This window comes from Salmo salar, chromosome ssa26 (genome assembly GCF_905237065.1).
Source record: "Salmo salar chromosome ssa26, Ssal_v3.1, whole genome shotgun sequence".
Lineage (NCBI taxonomy): Eukaryota > Metazoa > Chordata > Actinopteri > Salmoniformes > Salmonidae > Salmo > Salmo salar.
The window spans coordinates 13,566,927-13,585,202 of NC_059467.1; the positions used below are offsets into that span (position 1 = coordinate 13,566,927).

The 18,276-nt window shown below is 43.2% G+C and overlaps 1 protein-coding gene across 1 annotated transcript in view; it reads right to left on the reverse strand.

The window, feature by feature from the left end:
* LOC106587292 (T-cell immunomodulatory protein) overlaps window positions 1-18,276 on the reverse strand; it is a 108,104-nt gene that overhangs the window by 49,135 nt on the left and 40,693 nt on the right. Inside the window, exon 10 of the mRNA XM_014175543.2 lies at window positions 14,716-14,888. Coding sequence (XP_014031018.1) covers window positions 14,716-14,888 — 173 coding nt within the window. The remainder of the gene's footprint in view (window positions 1-14,715; window positions 14,889-18,276) is intronic.

Sequence of the window (18,276 nt, forward strand, 5' to 3'; positions counted from 1 at the left end):
CAGTGTGCGTGTGGATATAGTACTAGTGGAATGGAAGGTCAGTGTGCGTGTGGATATAGTACTAGTGGAATGCAAGGTCAGTGTGCGTGTGGATATAGTACTAGTGGAATGGAAGGTCAGTGTGCGTGTGGATATAGTACTAGTGGAATGGAAGGTCAGTGTGTGCGTGTGGATATTGTACTAGTGGAATGGAAGGTCAGTGTGTGTGTGCGTGTGGATATAGTACTAGTGGAATGGAAGGTCAGTGTGTTTGGATGTAACTGACGGGTGGATTTGGTGTTTACATGCTATAACAGTATGGGTTTGGTAAATCAGAATCACAAACAACAATTATAGATTTTTTATACTGTCTAAGTCTCCATGCACACACAAAATGAGGAGAGTCAGTAAACCAATGTGCTGTGACAAGCCAAATTAGGGTGCAGGGCAGGGCAGTCAGACAGAAGCGGGGTAGAGACATGTTGACCGGGTCACAGGAAAAGTGGAGTCTGGGTTAGTTTTACCGATAGCCCCACTGACAAGAACGGGGTATGCAACTTTGATGTGAGAGCAATTGCAAGATATACCTAATTAAAAACCAATTTAAATCGCTGATCGTGTTAGTACTTAAGCAGACTGCAAGTGTCAGGGTTTAAATGGATTATGCCTACCCTTTGTGCCAGACTGCCATTGACCTACAGTGTGGAGGAGCACCAAATGATCATGTCTGCTGTGTTAGTGTGACTTCTTTCACACATACACACACTCCACCTCCCTGAAGAGTGTACGGTCTTCCTCACTGAAACAACTCACATCTATCACATGAAATATCCTGACATCATAAAGCTGCCCTTTTAATGATGATTAGCATTCCTTAATGGATTTCGGTGGTCTGCTATCTCTTTCGCTATCCCTTCTGCCAGTGAGCGCTCCCTAGAGTTAGATAGCAATGAGGGTAAGCCATTTTCATAAGTGACCTCCTTTCCCTTTCTAGAAATACCCTCCAAGACCGCAACACACACCTGTGAAACAGTGTTAACAAGCGGGACACTTGCTTTCACTGTATGAGAGAGTGGGTGGGCAGACTGCCTGGGTAGAACCAATCATATGTAAAAATAGCTCCCTAGAAGCTCTAGAAATATCCTGACTCTTCAGAGAAAACACAGGTCTTTCATCATCTTTACTAAAACATGAACTCTACAAAGTACTCAACGCTCTCATTAGTAGGAGATTACGTCTCAAGTGTGTATAAACCGATGCCACAAAGGCTAGTATGTACTGAAAAACAGGAAGTGGCATACTTGTACGCTCTCAACCCTGTGCACAATAAAGAGGGCTGAAAAGAAATGACTATTCCTCAAAATGGCTGCCTATTTACCTGCTCCTTGATGCCACTGACAGATGCTGTCAGGGAGTAATAAGAAAGGCAGAGGACATCTGAGGAGGTGATTAAAAGAAACATGCATAACGCAAACTAACTCTGGGGCAAAATACACTAACGGTCAAAAGTTTTAGAACACCTATCATTCAAGTGTTTTTCTTAACTTTTACTATTTTCTACTTTGTAGAATAATAGTGAAGACATCAAAACTATGAAATAACACATGGAATCATGTAGAAACCAAAAAAGTGTGAAACCAATGAAAATATATTTAATTTTTGAGATTTTTCAAAGTAGCCACCCTTTGCCTTGATGACAGCTTTGCATACTTTTCGCATTCTCTCAACCAGCTTCATGAGGTAGTCACCTGGAATGTGTCATTTCTTTCCTTCTTAATGCGTTTGAGCCAATCAGTTGTGTTGTGACAAGGTAGGGGGGTATACAGAAGATAGCCCTATTTGGTAAAAGACCAAGTCCATATTATGGCAGGAACAGCTCAAATAAGCAAAGAGAAATGACAGTCCATCATTACTATAAGACATGAAGGTCAATTAATATAAAAAATGTAAAGAACTTTGAAAGTTTCTTCAAGTGCAGTCGCAAAAACCATCAAGCGGTATGATGAATCTGGCTCTTATGAGGACCGCCACAGGAATGGAAGACCCAGAGGATACGTTCATTTGAGTTACCAGCCTCAAATTGCACTCCTCTTTCTCTTCTGGTTAGAGCCAGTTTACGCTGTTCTGTGAAGGGAGTAGTACACAGCGTTGTACGAGATGTTCAGGTTCTTGGCAATTTCTCGCATGGAATAGCCTTCATTTCTCAGAACAAGAATAGACTGATGAGTTTCCAAAGAAAGTACTTTGTTTCTGGACATTTTGAGCCTGTAATTGAACCCACAATTGCTGATGCTCCAGATACTCAACTAGTCTAAAAGAAGGCCAGTTTTATTGCTTCTTTAATCAGCTAACCTAACTGAAAAAGGTTTTTCTAAATATCAATTCATCTTTTAAAATGATAATCTTGGATTAGCTAACAACGTGCCATTGGAACACAGGAGTGATGGTTGCTGATAAATGGGCCTTTGTACACCTATGTAGATATTCCATTAAAAATCACAATAGTAATTTACAACATTAACAATGTCTACACTGTATTTCTGATCAATTTGATGTTATTTTAAAAAGGGACAAAAAATGTGATTTTCTTTCAAAAACAAGGACATTTCTAAGTGACCCCAAACTTTTGAACGGTAGTGTAAATACAGCATTCTAGTCAAGGCTCATCCTAACTACACCTTTTTTATTCATATACTGTCCATACTGTCTACACACACCATTGTATATATTATACTGAGCAAAAACATAAACGCAACATGTAAAGTGTTGGTCCCATGTTTCATGAGCTGAAATAAAAAAGCTTATTTCTCTCAAACTTTGTGCACAAATATGTTTACATCCCTGTTGGTGTGCATTTCTCCTTTGCCAAGATAATCCATCCATCTGACAGGTGTGGCATATCAAGAAGCTGTTTAAACCGCATGATCATTATACAGGTGCACCTTGAGCTGGGGACAAAAAAGGCCACTAAAAAGTGCAGTTTTGCCACACAACACAATGCCACAGATGTCTCAAGTTGAGGGAGCGTGCAATTGGAATGCTGACTGCAGGAATGTCCACCAGACCTGTTGCCAGAGAATTGAATGTTAATTTCTTTACCATAAATTCATTAGGCCCTAATCTATGGATTTCACATGACTGGGCAGGGGCGCAGCCATGGGTGGGCATAAGCCCATTCAATTCTCTGGCAACAGCTCTGGTGGACATTCCTGCAGTCAGCAGGAATTTTGTGTCATACCCGTGGCTTTCACCCAATCAGCATTCAGGGCTCGAATGACCTGGTTTATAATTCAAAAAATATATTTTTTTTGTAGTATATTACAGCCACTATTCCATGCGTTCTACATGTAAGCACTTGCAGCAGCATAGGCTACTAAGCACAGACGAGTAAAATAATACAACTTAAATGATGATACTGTTCTTTCGAAATAAAATTGATTTGTTTTTTAAATGTTTCTAATGAACTGTCATAACAAAATAATAATGCATTTCTTTGTGATGGTGTACAACACTTGTGGTGTTTTGTGGTTTTACATATAGCCTACAGTAACAAACGAATGACAATTTTATTTTGTTTGTATTCTAATGGTAGGCCTACCTAACACCTTCCTAAACACAAGCAAATTATAATTTATTTGCAATAGCATTCGGGTTGAATATTTTCTCCAAAATCGACAAATTTACCTTCCTGGGAAAATTTCAACCACACCGGTAATATCCCGGTATTCCTATTCAAACTGAAAATGCTATTTAAAAGCATAAAAGCAGCCCCCAAAAATCTGACATGGTTTTACCACTGTAAATAGAGAAATATGGACAGGAATCTAACGGTTTCTTGTTGTAATTGTCACAATTTAATCAACTCAAAATTTTGTCAAAATCACCACACTACTTTATTGATGTATCCTAAACGTAGGTTACTAAGCCTACAGCTTAGTGAAAATTACATTCGTTTTAGCTTACCTTTGACTGAAAGATGTCACCCAGCTTGTTGGCCCTCTTCTCTCCCCTGGCATCTGGCCATCAGTGGGATTTAGGAAGGTTGTGGCTGTTTTTACTTTATGATAACTTGCTTATTGTAGTGACTGTCACAGGGAACATCTCTGCTAAACAAATGGCTTAGTAGCGGGTATTCAGCACCATGGATAGGGCCGCAGTTGATCAAAGTCCTGCTACCCTGACTCATCAAGCCCATGCACCCGCATTTGTTATAGTAACATCATAGAACAATGCTGCAAATGTCTATTTCCTCGAGCGCGTTTGTGGACACAATGTACCGGACATTTTGTTAACAGTGAGTAGCTGCAGTTTATATGTTCATCCTCTACCAGTGCCACAAAGCTAGTTTGGGGATTTGTGAATGTGAGATGTCGGTAACTGAGTCGAGATGTCACGTGTAGCCTAGCATTGCAATTTATAGAAGTCATGCAAGTAAGGGCCATTTTCTATTGGGGACTTTAAGTTGAGTAGGCAAAATATGGTCGGCTGCTTGCGTTGTGATGACTGGTCTAATGTATGAACGAAGCTAAAGTTGATGTGTGAGTTTCATGCAGCTATTCACACATGCATATTTTGTATTTTTGCATTAGTGCAGCATAAAAATGGTAGGCCATATTATTGGTCCACAACATTAGAATTCTCGAGAAATGGCAAGAGCTTGGTCGGGCAGTCTCGAGATACCGGTCACTGGTATTAAACCCTAAACAGCATATACAAAATGTATTTATTATACTGTTAGAATGCATTGGCTCAGAACGGGATAGCTAGATGTCTCGCTTTTCTAGTGTTAGTAGTCAGAGTAGAGAAACACATGAATTTTGTATGACTTGATGTCAAAATTCTACAAAGATCCAGCAACAACAAAAAAAAGGACCATATGCAATTCAGATAAAATAACAACCCATTGCTCGTCTACCAGGATAAATTAGCTAGCAATAGCAAGATAGCTAAATGTCAACGAATGTCATGTGTGTTTGATATGCGCCTAAATGAATATAGTTGTTTTACAGTTGGTTTTGATATTTTAACCTGCGTGTCATGATCGCTTCTGGTGTGGATGGACAAAATCAACATGCGCACGATGGCGCACGGGCATGCCCGGTGTAGTCAGTATGTTATGAAAGCAAACAAACGCCAGCCCACCCAACCACCCACCCACCCACATCCAAGCTAAATCTCCCTCTCTCTCCCACAGTGAGGGGATGGTAGGCGTTTGATGAGTGCTGGTGCGTCGCGACATGATTGGCAGCTGAGAGAGGCGAGCAAAAGGAAAAGAACACACCTACTGATCTGCAAGATGTGCATGATTCCCCAGAAGGAGAAGATTCACAGCTTCAAAAGCACTGCTGCCAGCCATACTCAAAGTCTGTGTCTGTCTTCAGAGACAGCTGGAGATCAAAGACGTTCCAAACAACATTAGCAAGCTGAGACCACAGTGACCACAACACACCTGTCATTCATCTCAGAGACAAGCTGTAAGGTCAGAGAGTGGTCACATTGAGACCGGCAGTGACCTGGCCTGGTCATGGTTGTGGTTTTAGATGCATGGTCAAGTTCAATTACGTAGGCTACAATATACATAGACCGCCACCAAAAGTTATGTTATAGAAACGCTGCTATGACTGGTTTGTTTGAGTCGAGCATAGATGTTCACTTTGGGCCTGAACTGTTTGACTGAATCAGTCCTCTCCTGATATAAATCGACAAATGAATACTAATGCATTCTCTCATCATGTACTTAATAAATAGATAAATCATTATGCTAATAGTTTTGGACTTAACGTAATCATTTTGTCTGTCGGGACGTACAGTAGGAGGGACAAACCATTGAATTCAGTTACAAAAATCAATAAGCCAGAATAAATTGACTTTGACTTGAAAAGGTTTGGGGAGAATGCTGTGGGCCATAAGCCCTTTTCAACCGCCCTCCCCTTGTCCAAACATCTTCACCATAAATCAACATGTCACGCTGCCCCTCGTCCCACTCCAACCATTGTGCCCAAGAGCCCAAACCGTTTAATGCAGAACGTTAATTATATTTCAAACTAAACGGATGGAGAACGCCGGCTATTATCTCCGGGCTGAGCTGTGGCGGTCCGTCGATCATGTTTCTCTCATGGCGGGGAGCGACTTTGATCTGCAAAGCGGGGAGAATGGAAGAGGGAGAAAGAAAGAAAAACACTCAAGTTTTAATGGCTCTCCAGTGTGCTAACGGAGAGGGAGAAGCCATGTCATGAGATACTATCCAACATGATCAATTGAAAGGGAAATCGCTACATCTGGGGATTCTTCACTGTCAAAGTTAGTGTGCTCTTGGCTGCCGGTGGGCTGGTCCACTGCTCCCAAGGTAGGAGACCGAAGACTGGAACATGTAGAGCTCCTTCCTCGCCTACACAAACTGTGTTGATTATATTACTACAAACAGCCACTTAATTTGTGGAGGACGGTAAGTGAGATGCCAATGTGCTGCACAGCAAGATACCTTCCTGATGAAAAATAAGAGACTATTGATAAAAGTCGTCTCTTTTCCGCCATTATTATTGACATTACAGAAAATGGAATTATATGAATTAAGAAACAGCAGCAAATGGTGGTAAGCGACTGGCTAAACATAGAGATACTTAGGGGACGCTAGCCAAAGAGCGCAGCAATTGGCTGTATCAGAAAGCCAAGCTGAGTATTGTAGCAATTTCTTGAAAGAGGAAAAAGGTCCACAGACCATGGATGGTTGCAGTTGGCTGAAATGGAGCAGATGGCCGGATGCTGTCCAGGACAGACACAGTCACAGGACGGACACAGTAACTCATTTGGTTCCTGGACACATTAAGAAAAGCAGATTAGACATGCCAAGAGTGGTGGTGGGTTGGTCGTTGGTATTGCAATCCGTGTGTCTCATCAGATCCCTGCCCTGGGGAAGGTCACAGGTCAATGGCGGCTGCTGCTTTTCAAGTATCAATCTCCTGTAATCCGGTGGTAGCAAAGGCATGCTTCACTGTTGATTGTGTTCATATATGGCTCTTTCATGCACACAACACACTGATCTGAGGGAATCCCAGCGACATCTAATATTAAAGTGACACATGCTGAGACTGACCGCAATGCTCCTTTGTTTTTAATCCAATCTGAAAACACTGTGCTGTACTGTGATTTGTGGTCTAGATAATTCCATAGCATTGATGATGCCAGGGCTTGGTGCTCGTCTATTCATGCTCTGGTTTGGGAGAGAGTGGTTGTGTGTCATCTTTACAGTAAAGAAGGTGCATACACTAGCATGGCAGGTGGCCGAGTTACATTATGGCATAGTTTTTGGGGACGTACAGTAGGAGGGACAAACCATTGAATTCAGTTACAATAAGTCAGAATAAATTGACTACGACTTGAAAAGGTTTGGGGAGAATGCTGTAGGCCATAAGCCCTTGTCAACCCCCCTACCCTTGTTCAAACATCTTCACCATAAATCAACATGTCACACCGCCCCTCATCCCACTCCAACCATTGTGCCCAAGAGCCCAAACCATTAACGCAGAACGTTAATTAATTTTCTAACTAAACGGATGGAGAACGTGGGCTATTATCTCCGGGCTGAGCTGTGGCGGTCCAGTCGATCATGTTTCTCTCATGGCGGGGAGCGACTGATCTGCAAAGCGGGGAGAATGGAAGAGGGGGAAAGAAAGAAAAACCCCAATGTTCCTCACTGTGAGCGAGGAATCTGGCAAACCCTCTCGCAAACTCACTGCCATCCTGTATAGAAGGAGTCAAGGGTGCAAGTGAGGAGAGAAAGACACTGGGTAAAATGAATAAGAACACAATGAAAGCAGAAAGAACGAGAGACACTGCCCCTGACTGAGTTTCTCCAGTCTAAGAACAGTCGGTGAGAGGGAGAGAGTGAGTCACAAGCTTAGCCATCAGCCCAGACAAACCGGTAGCGACTCCGGACAGAGATTGAGTTCAGACTGCAGGTGAACCAGTCTGAAAGGCCTGGGGCCAGTGACACACAGACAGCCCTCTCAGTTCTCTCAGCCCAAGCTCCAGATTGAGTTCTGAGTGCACCTCACCTGGACTGAACCCCCTGCTGCTTCCCCTGAATGTCTCTCAGCTCCCCAAACACCATTCACAGCTGCCGAGAAGAGGAGTAAGGGGTGAAATGGGGACACAACAGCTCTCTCCTTCTCCTGAGATATTATTCCTTTTAGAAATAAGTGTCTGACTCTGCTGCTCTCCCACTGAGAAGGACTGTCATTAGAAGTCTTGTCGTAAAACGAGCTGCTGGCATTACATCGCCCCGTTAGTGAATAATAATTTAATTTTAAATAGATTGGCTGACAAGTTACTAAAACAGAAGTTACTAAAACAAGTTACTAAAACAGATAGAAAATGTGTACCAATGGATTATAAAACAGTAGAAGGCGGGAAAGGAGAGAGTAAGACTTCAAACTGTATATGTGAGTGTGCTTAAAGTGCATTGAAAGGGCTCTGGGGTGATGTACAGTCGTGACCAAAAGTTTTGAGAATGACACAAATATTAATTTCCACAAAGTTTGCTGCTTCAGTGTCTTTAGATATTTTTGTCAGATATTACTATGGAATACTGAAGTATAATTACAAGCATTTCATAAGTGTCAAAGGCTTTTATTGACAATTACATGAAGTTGATGCAAAGAGTCAATATTTGCAGTGTTGACCCTTCTTTTTCAAGACCTCTGCAATCCGCCCTGGCATTATGTTAATTACCTTCTGGGCCACATCCTGACTGATGGCAGCCCATTCTTGCATAATCAATGCTTGGAGTTTGTCAGAATTTGTGGGTTTTTGTTTGTTCACCTGCCTCTTGAGGATTGACCACAAGTTCTCAATGGGATTAAGGTCTGGGGAGTTTCCTGACCATGGACCCAAAATATCGATGTTTTGTTCCCCGAGCCACTTAGTTATCACTTTTGCCTTATGGCAAGGTGCTCCATCATGCTGGAAAGGCTTTGTTCGTCACCAAACTGTTCTGGATGGTATGGGAGAAGTTGCTCACAGAGGATGTGTTGGTACCATTCTTTATTCATGGCTGTGTTTTTAGGCAAAATTGTGAGTGAGTCCACTCCCTTGGCTGAGAAGCAACCCCACACATGAATGGTCTCAGGATGCTTTACTGTTGGCATGACACAGGACTGATGGTAGCGCTCACCTTGTCTTCTCCGGACAAGCTTTTTTCCGGATGCCCCAAACAATCGGGAAGGGGATTCATCAGAGAAAATGACTTTAACCTAGTCCTCAGCAGTCCAATCCCTGTACCTTTTGCAGAATATCAGTCTGTCCCTGATGTTTTTCCTGGAGAGAAGTGGCTTCTTTGCTGCCCTTCTTGACACCAGGCCATCCTCCAAAAGTATTCGCCTCACTGTGCGTGCAGATGGACTCACACCTGCCTGCTGCCATTCCTGAGCAAGCTCTGTACTGGTGGTGCCCTGATCCCGCAGCTGAATCAACTTTAGGAGACGGTCCTGGTGCTTTCTGGACTTTCTTGGATGCCCTGAAGCCTTCTTCACAACAATTGAACCGCTCTCCTTGAAGTTCTTGATGATCCGATAAATGGTTGATTTAGGTGCAATCTTACTGGCAGCAATATCCTTGCTTGTGAAGCCCTTTTTGTGCAAAGCAATGATAACGGCACGTGTTTTCTTGCAGGTAACCATGGTTGACAGAGGAAGAACAATGATTCCAAGCACCACCCTCCTTTTGAAGCTTCCAGTCTGTTATTCGAACTCAATCAGCATGACAGAATGATCTCCAGCCTTGTCCTCGTCAACACTCACACCTATGTTAACGAGAGAATCACTGACATGATGTGAGCTGGTCCTTTTGTGGCAGGGCTGACATGCAGTGGAAATGTTTTTGGGGGGATTCAGTTCATTTGCATGAAAAAGAGGGACTTTGCAATTAATTGCAATTCATCTGATCACTCTTCATAACATTCTTGAGTATATGCAAATTGCCATCATACAAACTGAGGCAACAGACTTTGTAAAAATGAATACGTGTCATTCTCAAAACTTTTGGCCACGACTGTAGACTAATGCCCGATTCGATCAGAGCACCATGCACTTCCCTACTTTGTTGGTTGAAAACTGTATAAGGAGGATACAAGAGTGCAAAACACTTAAATAACTTAACCGTAAGAATGGAAAATACACTTGGCTTACATTCAGATTGCTCGACTGCTTCTGCTTTCAGAGACCACTGGATTCGTGGGTTTCTCCAGGACGCTCTATGATAAAAAATATGAAGGTGTTTTAACTGGTGCTTATTCTTCAGCGAAAGGACACCTAGCTGAAAGAGGCTCATTACACTGTCCATCCATAGATCAGAATCCCGACCACTCCATTCGAACATATTGATTACTGTCTGTCTGCAACAGCCTCTGAACGCCCAGACTTATTATGTGCTTATCAGCTGCCAAATTGGTCAAATGGGTGAAAGCCTCTCTTCTGTTGGTGTCTGTACAGGAAAAGTAGGGCTACATTTGTGTGTTTGTGGAGTGTTGCAATGAACCACTCATCTTGCTTGGTTCATACAAGAACAAACAAAATGTGTGTCCATCTATGAAGACAGGGAAACAATGTTGGAGAAAATCTTTTGAGAGTAGATTCTTATTCCCATCCCTGGCAACTCCGCCCAAAATCCTCTGACAGTTCCCCTGGAGAACATGTTACGTCCAGGTCAGAGCATGTGCTGCAGGAGAACAGCCCCTAGACGTACACACGCACGCAAGCACATGGACACACAGACGGACACACACACATATGCTATGACCCACTGTATAAGGGCAGGCGATCCACTCTTTCTCCTCCTGAACTAGCCGTCAAATGTGTGCTGATGCTCTGGGGACAAACATCACTGGAGTCACCATGCTGTCAAACAGACAGTCACAGTCCCACTAACTAAACCACTGAAACACTAGAGCACTACTCCATCCTCAGAGAGGTATAGAATCCATGCTGTTTGCTTTGAAGAGGTGTGTGAGATCTACACAACATACACTGAGTGTACAAAACATTAAGAACACCTTTCTAATATTGAGTTGCACCCCCTTTTGCCCTCAGAACAGCCTCAGTTCATCGGGGCAGGGACCTTACAAGGTGTCGAAAGCGTTCCACAGGGATGGACCATGTTGACTCCAATGCTTCCCACAGCTGTGTCAAGCTGGCTAGATGGAATTATTGATATACACAGGACAATGTTGTGTTTGAACCCAACAGCGGTGCAATTCTTGACACAAACCGGTGCGCCTGGCAACTACGGCCATACCCCATTCAAAGGCACTTAAATCTTTTGTCTTGCCCATTCACCCTCGGAATAGCACACATGCACAATTCATGTCTCAAAACATAAAAATCCTTCTTTAACCTGTCTCCTCCCCTTCATCTACACTGATTGAAGCGGATTTAACAAGTGGCATCAATAAGGGATTCTAGTTCACCTGGTTAGTCTATGTCAGGGGTGTCAAACTCATTCCACGTTCCTCATTCCTTTCAATTAAGACCTAAACAACCAGGTGAGGGGAGTTCCTTACTAATTAGTGACCTTAATGAGACAATCAAGTACAAGGGTGGAAAGAAAACCCGCAGACACTCAGCCCTCCGTGGAATGAGTTTGACACGTGATCTATGGCATGGAAAGAGCAGGTGTTCCTAATGGTTTGTACACTCAGTGTATGAGATCAGCGAAGATCCAACACCATGATAATCAATTTCATAGGTTGGAGTGAGTGGGATTGAGAGAATGCTGTAGACAGTCACAGCAGGGGAGAATATAAGACAATGGGTGTGTGGGTGTGTGTGTGTGTGTGTGTGTGTGTGTGTGTGTGTGTGTGTGTGTGTGTGTGTGTGTGTGTGTGTGTGTGTTGCGCTTGGAAACAGAGGGTGAGAGAGTGAGTGACTGTGTGCAGCCAGCAGAGCAGAAACCTCCATCTGGGAGAAGTGTGATGAAGTAATCAAGTGCATATTGTATGATGCAGAGAGGCACCACTCCATACTGCGAGCCCAAAGAGGAGGTACCCAAACTACCAATCTGCCATCTCTCTCAACTCCCATTGAACCTGACACAAAAAACCACTGAATAAAAAATAAAAAAACGGTGTCCCTATAGTATGACAAACCATGTTATACTGAACAAAAATATAAAACGCAACATGAGCTGAAATATAAGATCCCGCTGTCTGCAGGAATGTCCACCAGAGCTGTTGCCAGAGAATGGAATGTTCTTTTCTCTACCGTAAGCTGCCTCCAACGTCGTTTTAGAGAATTTGGCAGTACGTCTAACCGGCCTCACAACCGACACTATGTGTATGGCGTCGTGTGGGCGAGCGGTTTGTTGATGTCAACGTTGTGAACAAGTGAACAGAGTGGCGGTGGGGTTATGTAACGGGCAGGCATAAGCTACAGACAAAGAACACAATTGCATTTTATTGATGGCAATTTGAATGCAGAGAGATACCGTGACGAGATCCTAAAGCCCATTGTCGTGCCATTTATCCGACGCCATCGCCTCATGTTTCAGCATGATAATGCACGGCCCATGACGCAAGAATCTGCAGACAACTACTGGAAGCTGAACATTTCCCAGTTCTATCCATGGCCTGCATACTCACCAGATATGTCACCAATTGAGCATGGTTGGGATGGTCTGGACAGCGTGTTCCAGTTCCTGCCAATATCCAGAAATCTGCACAGCCATTGAAGACCAGTGGGACAACATTACACAGGCCACAATCAACAGCCTCATCAACTCTATGAGAAGGAGATGTGTCGCGCTGCATGAGGCAAACGGTGGTCACACCAGATACTGACTGGTTTTCTGATCCACGCCTGGTTTTCTGATCTAACTATTTTTTAAGGTATCTGTGACCAACAGATGCATATCTGTATTCCCAGTCATGTGAAATCCATAGATTAGGGCGTAATTCATTTATTTCAATTGACTGATTTCCTTATATGAACTGTAAATCAGTAAAATCTTTGAAATTGTTGCATGTTGCGTTTATATTTTTGTTCTGGATATTTTTACCTCTAAACTAATGAATCTTCAACTGCTAAGGGCCTGAAACACATATTTTTCGACCTCCTCGATCCCATTGACACCACCTCAGACGAGTCAATAAAAGCCTGAGGCTGATGGCTCTGGCATAGAGTGTTGCTCATTAAATTAAAACATGATTATACTATTTGAAAAGGTCAAATGTCAATCTCTTTGGCAGGAAATAGGCTGGAGACTGCCGTGCTTAAACACAGTGTGCCATGACGCATCAAACGAGCCCCCGAGCAGCTATTAGCATTCATCACAGCCAGTCTGCAGAGACGAGAACGGTGCAACGTTTTGCCCTGTTCCTCGTTACATAGGAGCTTGTTTGTTTTGACTTCCAGTTCCCAACACGACACATTTGCTTGTTTTCCCAGAAACACACGGCTTTTTGGGCTCAGTGTATGGTTTTCACTGCCCATCTTAAAATTCAAATACACATTCATTCTGTAAAGATAGGAAGTGTGTGGGCAGGCAGGATTTTCATCCAAAACCCAGCTATAAATAACAAGCGAATGGGAAAGAAAGAATAGAAGAGAAGAACAAAAAAAAGTGTGAGAGTGGGAGGCACATTAAACTGGCCAAACATTTGGTAAGCAGAGTCTGTTCGAGCACAGAGTACACTCAACTGCAGACAATTACAAACTAACTACAAGATGTATAAAAACGTAGGCTAGATCTACACAATGTCGCAATTACAGGCCACGCCCGGGTCTTGGGATGAAACCGGACCATCGGTTTTGATGGTATTTATACTACACACCATAAACATGGTGTATAATTATTGACAGGAGAATCATTATCAATCACTACAGCCATCTTCTGTCCATGTTCCTGATCTGGTTTTAAACTATCACCCTGGATTGGTCATGTATGATGGTTGGGTCAGAGCTTAATATGTGATTAAGTTCCATGGCTTGAAGACAAGGACAAGGTGTTATTAGAATGGACCTCCCAGGATGAGGGTGACCCAAAGAGAAGGAGTTAAGCTGCCGGAGAGATTCGACTGAAATCGAGGTTCACATGTACGTGTATGGGCGTATGTACGCTTCACGCACAAGCGTGTGTACATAAAGCGTTACAAATGTCACAGAAATGCTCCACGTCTTCTGAACTATGTCAGTCGTAACATTGTCTATTATGAAGTCACACAGATGGAACAGAACAATCAGCATGAATATAGGCCTAACTTTGGCCCTGTCCTGACTGATATCTTATCTCAATCTACAGGCTGCTGATAATCCACACATCCTCTTCCTGCTGTCTGTCCTCTCTGACCGTGCCACCTCATCCCAAGGTCAGGGGTGTTTTCAAGACTGCTGCTAACTTTGGCTCTTATCTGTCATGTCCCCATGCTGAAGTGTGACCTGGGGCTTTCACGTCGTCACTGAAAATTCACCCATCTAATCTATTTAAAATCGAAAGCCATTCAAGGTTAGAATCCATGTTTTATATGGATATTGACACATACTATAGGCTTTCAATGTACAAATCATACTTCATGCAAACTAATCTAATCCAAAAAAGCATTGCGGGTCAGCGAACACAAAATAGATCATTGAAAGGCATGGTGTGATTACCAACGTATTCTTCTCGAACAGAGCCTAATCTGACCCAGCATGAGACCTCTCCCCTAATCCCCAATACATTTTTCCTATGGGTCAGTGTGCCACTCACCTCCCACTGGTGTTGCGCAGGATGATCAGGGCGTCAGGGAAGCCGTCCATGTTGTAGTCTCCCAGGTGCAGGGTGATGGGGTTGTGGAGCTCCCCAGCAGGAGGGGTGGTCTGGGGGGGCACGAAGCCCCAGAGAGTCTCCCTCCTCTGGAAATCTGTCAGGACTGGCACCCACTGCAACAGGAGAGAAAACAACGACGCTGGTTCAGCTCACTGATGATACAGTATACTACACCGAAATGAGACTCGGAGCGAAAAGAAAATGAAACAACATTGACTATTATTAACAGCTGGTGTATATGGCAGAAATGACAACGTGGTGAGAGCGGGTTCAGTAGGGTTGCTGAATTACTGCCATTAATGCTACAAGTCAAAAGATAGAAATGAGTGCTAGGGCAGAGGGAATTTCTTCCTTCCTGTTCCCAGCAATAAAACAGTAATTTTCCATCAGACCATATTTCGTATTTGAAAAGAGCTGCAGAAATTAGATCTACCCCTGTGAAACCCACTGTGACTGTGTGGCCTATCCTTGACCTCCCTGATTATACAGTACCATGATAAATATTGCAGTGAAAGAGACAATATATTGATAGAGACACTCGCCCCGGCCCTCCCCTGCATAGCTGTAACAACACATATTCCACCCTTGACAGCTCAACTGAGTAGTCAATAAACCCTGGGGACATCTCCCTCTCTGACAGTGACTGATGTTCATCATAATAGAACATGAATGTACAAAAATCATACTAACTACGGTGGGTAAATTCATTATATTTCACGAAAATGTATGCACTCACTACTGCACGTCGCTAAGGATATGAGCGCCTGCTAAATGACAACACGTAACGAATAGTGAATAAAATCCAAGTAAGATTCCCTAATAGTGTTGCATCCACTGCTAAGAATGGCCAGTCTCACAGAGCGACATCCTCCGATACCATCATTAGTAACCGTTACTGAATAGACGGATGTGAATACGAGAACTACACAAAGAGCTTTAAAAGAGAGGGCAGCGGGGATAGGAGCTATTCTTCATGCAGCTGAACGCCTCTCTGTTTCCCCCTCGTCTCCACAAGGCCCACCTATTATTGGAAGCACTGGGGAGGCGGGAATGCAGATGCTGTGGATTTAAATATTCATGAATGTTAAACAGGAAAAACCAGGTGCATCTCCGCACATTATATCCGCCAGAGGAACCGCCATGAAGGTAGCGGTAATGTCTGCTAATATGGCTGTTCTCCCTCTCTGAATACATAAACACAGGCAACATATTTACAGACTGAGAAAACGAGCAGCAAGAGAGGAGAGAGTTGAGGCCATAAGAAAGTCTCTCAGAGCAAAGTGTATAGTCTTGTGTGAGTATTTACAGGGGATAGACCTCAGTGCTGGACGGCCGGTGCTCCTTTGATGAATCAGTACCACATAGGCTCTGATGTATAACCCTGTTGAAGCGGTGCTGCTACATGATAGGGCAGGGGAAGACGGTGTGATATGTACAGTATGGCTGCACCGGCAGGGAATGTGTTAGGGATGAGGGTGTGTGGGAGAGGTAAGTGTTTTTGTCTGGACAGTGTGGGTGAAACAATTGGGAGTATGTGTATGAGCTATGTACAATTTGTTCAAGGTACTGGGGGTGAAATGGCATCTCCATTTTAGGGCTCTTGGCCAGAAAGCCATTCATACAATCCCAACCAGGTGATTGAAGTCCCACTGAGCCGAGCTCAGACCCATGTCTTTATCAGGCCTGGGCGGGGAGTTAATCGAAGGGATGCGTCATTGGCTGCAGAGGTCGATTGGCCTCCTCCCTTTCACGGGGACTGCCGACAATGATAATTCACATTATTTAAAGTTATATGTGAAAGGTTATGGGTGTTTGGAAAAATGACAAGCGGTTACTGAGCTTAAATGACGACTTCCTTTGAGTGAGATTAACTGGTAATAATGACCGGTCATTACGAAGTTTAATGATCATTCATCATATGTGCAATGAATACTGACTGGTTTTAATGAGGGTTTAATGATTGGCTATGATTATGTAAATACAGTACTAGTTATGACTGGAACAGCTATGTAAATACAGTTGAAGTCGTAAGTTTACATACACTTAGGTTGGAGTCATTAAAACTCGTTTTTCAACCACTCCAAATTTCTTGTTAACAAACTATAGTTTTGGCAAGTTGGTTAGGACATCTACTTTGTGCATGACACAAGTACTTTTTCCAACAATTGTTTACAGACAGATTATTTCACTTATAATTCACTGTATCACAATTCCAGTTGGTCAGACGTTCACATACACTAAGTTGACTGGGCCATTAAACAGCTTGGAAAATTCCAGAAAATTATGTCATGGCTTTAGAAGCTTTCAAAGTCTACCTTCAAACTCAGTGCCTCTTAGCTTGATATCATGGGAAAATCAAAAGAAAATCAGCCAAATTGTAGACCTCCACAAGTATGGTTCATCCTTGGGAGCAATTTCCAAACGCCTGAAGGTACCACGTTCATCTGTACAAACAATAGTATGCAAGTATAAACACCGTGGGACCACGTAGCCGTCATACCGCTCAGAAAGGAGACACGTTCTGTCTCCTAGAGATTAACGTACTTTGGTGCGAAAAGTGCATATCAATCCCAGAACAACAGCAAAGGACCTTGTGAAGATGCTGGAGGAAACAGGTACAAAAGTATCTATATCCACAGTAAAACGAGTCCTATATCGACATAACCTGAAAGGCCCCTCAGCAAGGAAGAAGCCACTGCTCCAAAACCGCCATAAAAAAAGCCAGACTACAGTTTGCAACTGCACATGGGGACAAAGATCATACTTTTTGAAGAAATGTCCTCTGGACTGATGAAACAAAAATGGAACTGTTTGGTCATAATGACCATCGTTATGTTTGGAGGAAAAAGGGGGAGGCTTGCAAGCCGAAGAACACCATCATGTTGTGGGGGTGCTTCGATGCAGGAGGGACTGGTGCACTTCACAAAATAGATGGCATCATGAGGAAGGGAAATGATGTGGATATATTGAAGCAACATCTCAAGACATCAGTCAGGAAGTGAAAGCTTGGTCGCAAATGGGTCTTCCAAATGAACAATGACCCGAAGCATACTTCCAAAGTTGCGGAAAAATGGCTTAAGGACAACACAGTCAAGGTATGGGAGTGGCCATCACAAAGCCCTGACCTCAATCCTATAGAAAATGTGTGGGCAGAACTGAAAAAGTGTGTGCGAGCAAGGAGGCCTACAAACCTGACTCAGTTACACCAGCTCTGTCAGGAGGAATGGGCCAAAATTCACCCAACTTATTGTGGGAAGCTTGTGGAAGGCTACCCGAAACATTTGACCCAAGTTAAACAATTTAAAGGCAATTCTACCAAATACTAATTGAGTGTATGTGAACTTCTGACCCACTGGGAATGTGATGAAAGAAATAAAAGCTGAAATAAATCTCTCTACTGTTATTCTGACATTTCACATTCTTAAAATAAAGTGGTGATCCTAACTGACCTAAGGCAGGGGATTTGTGCTAGGATTAAATGTCAGGAATTGTGAAAAACTG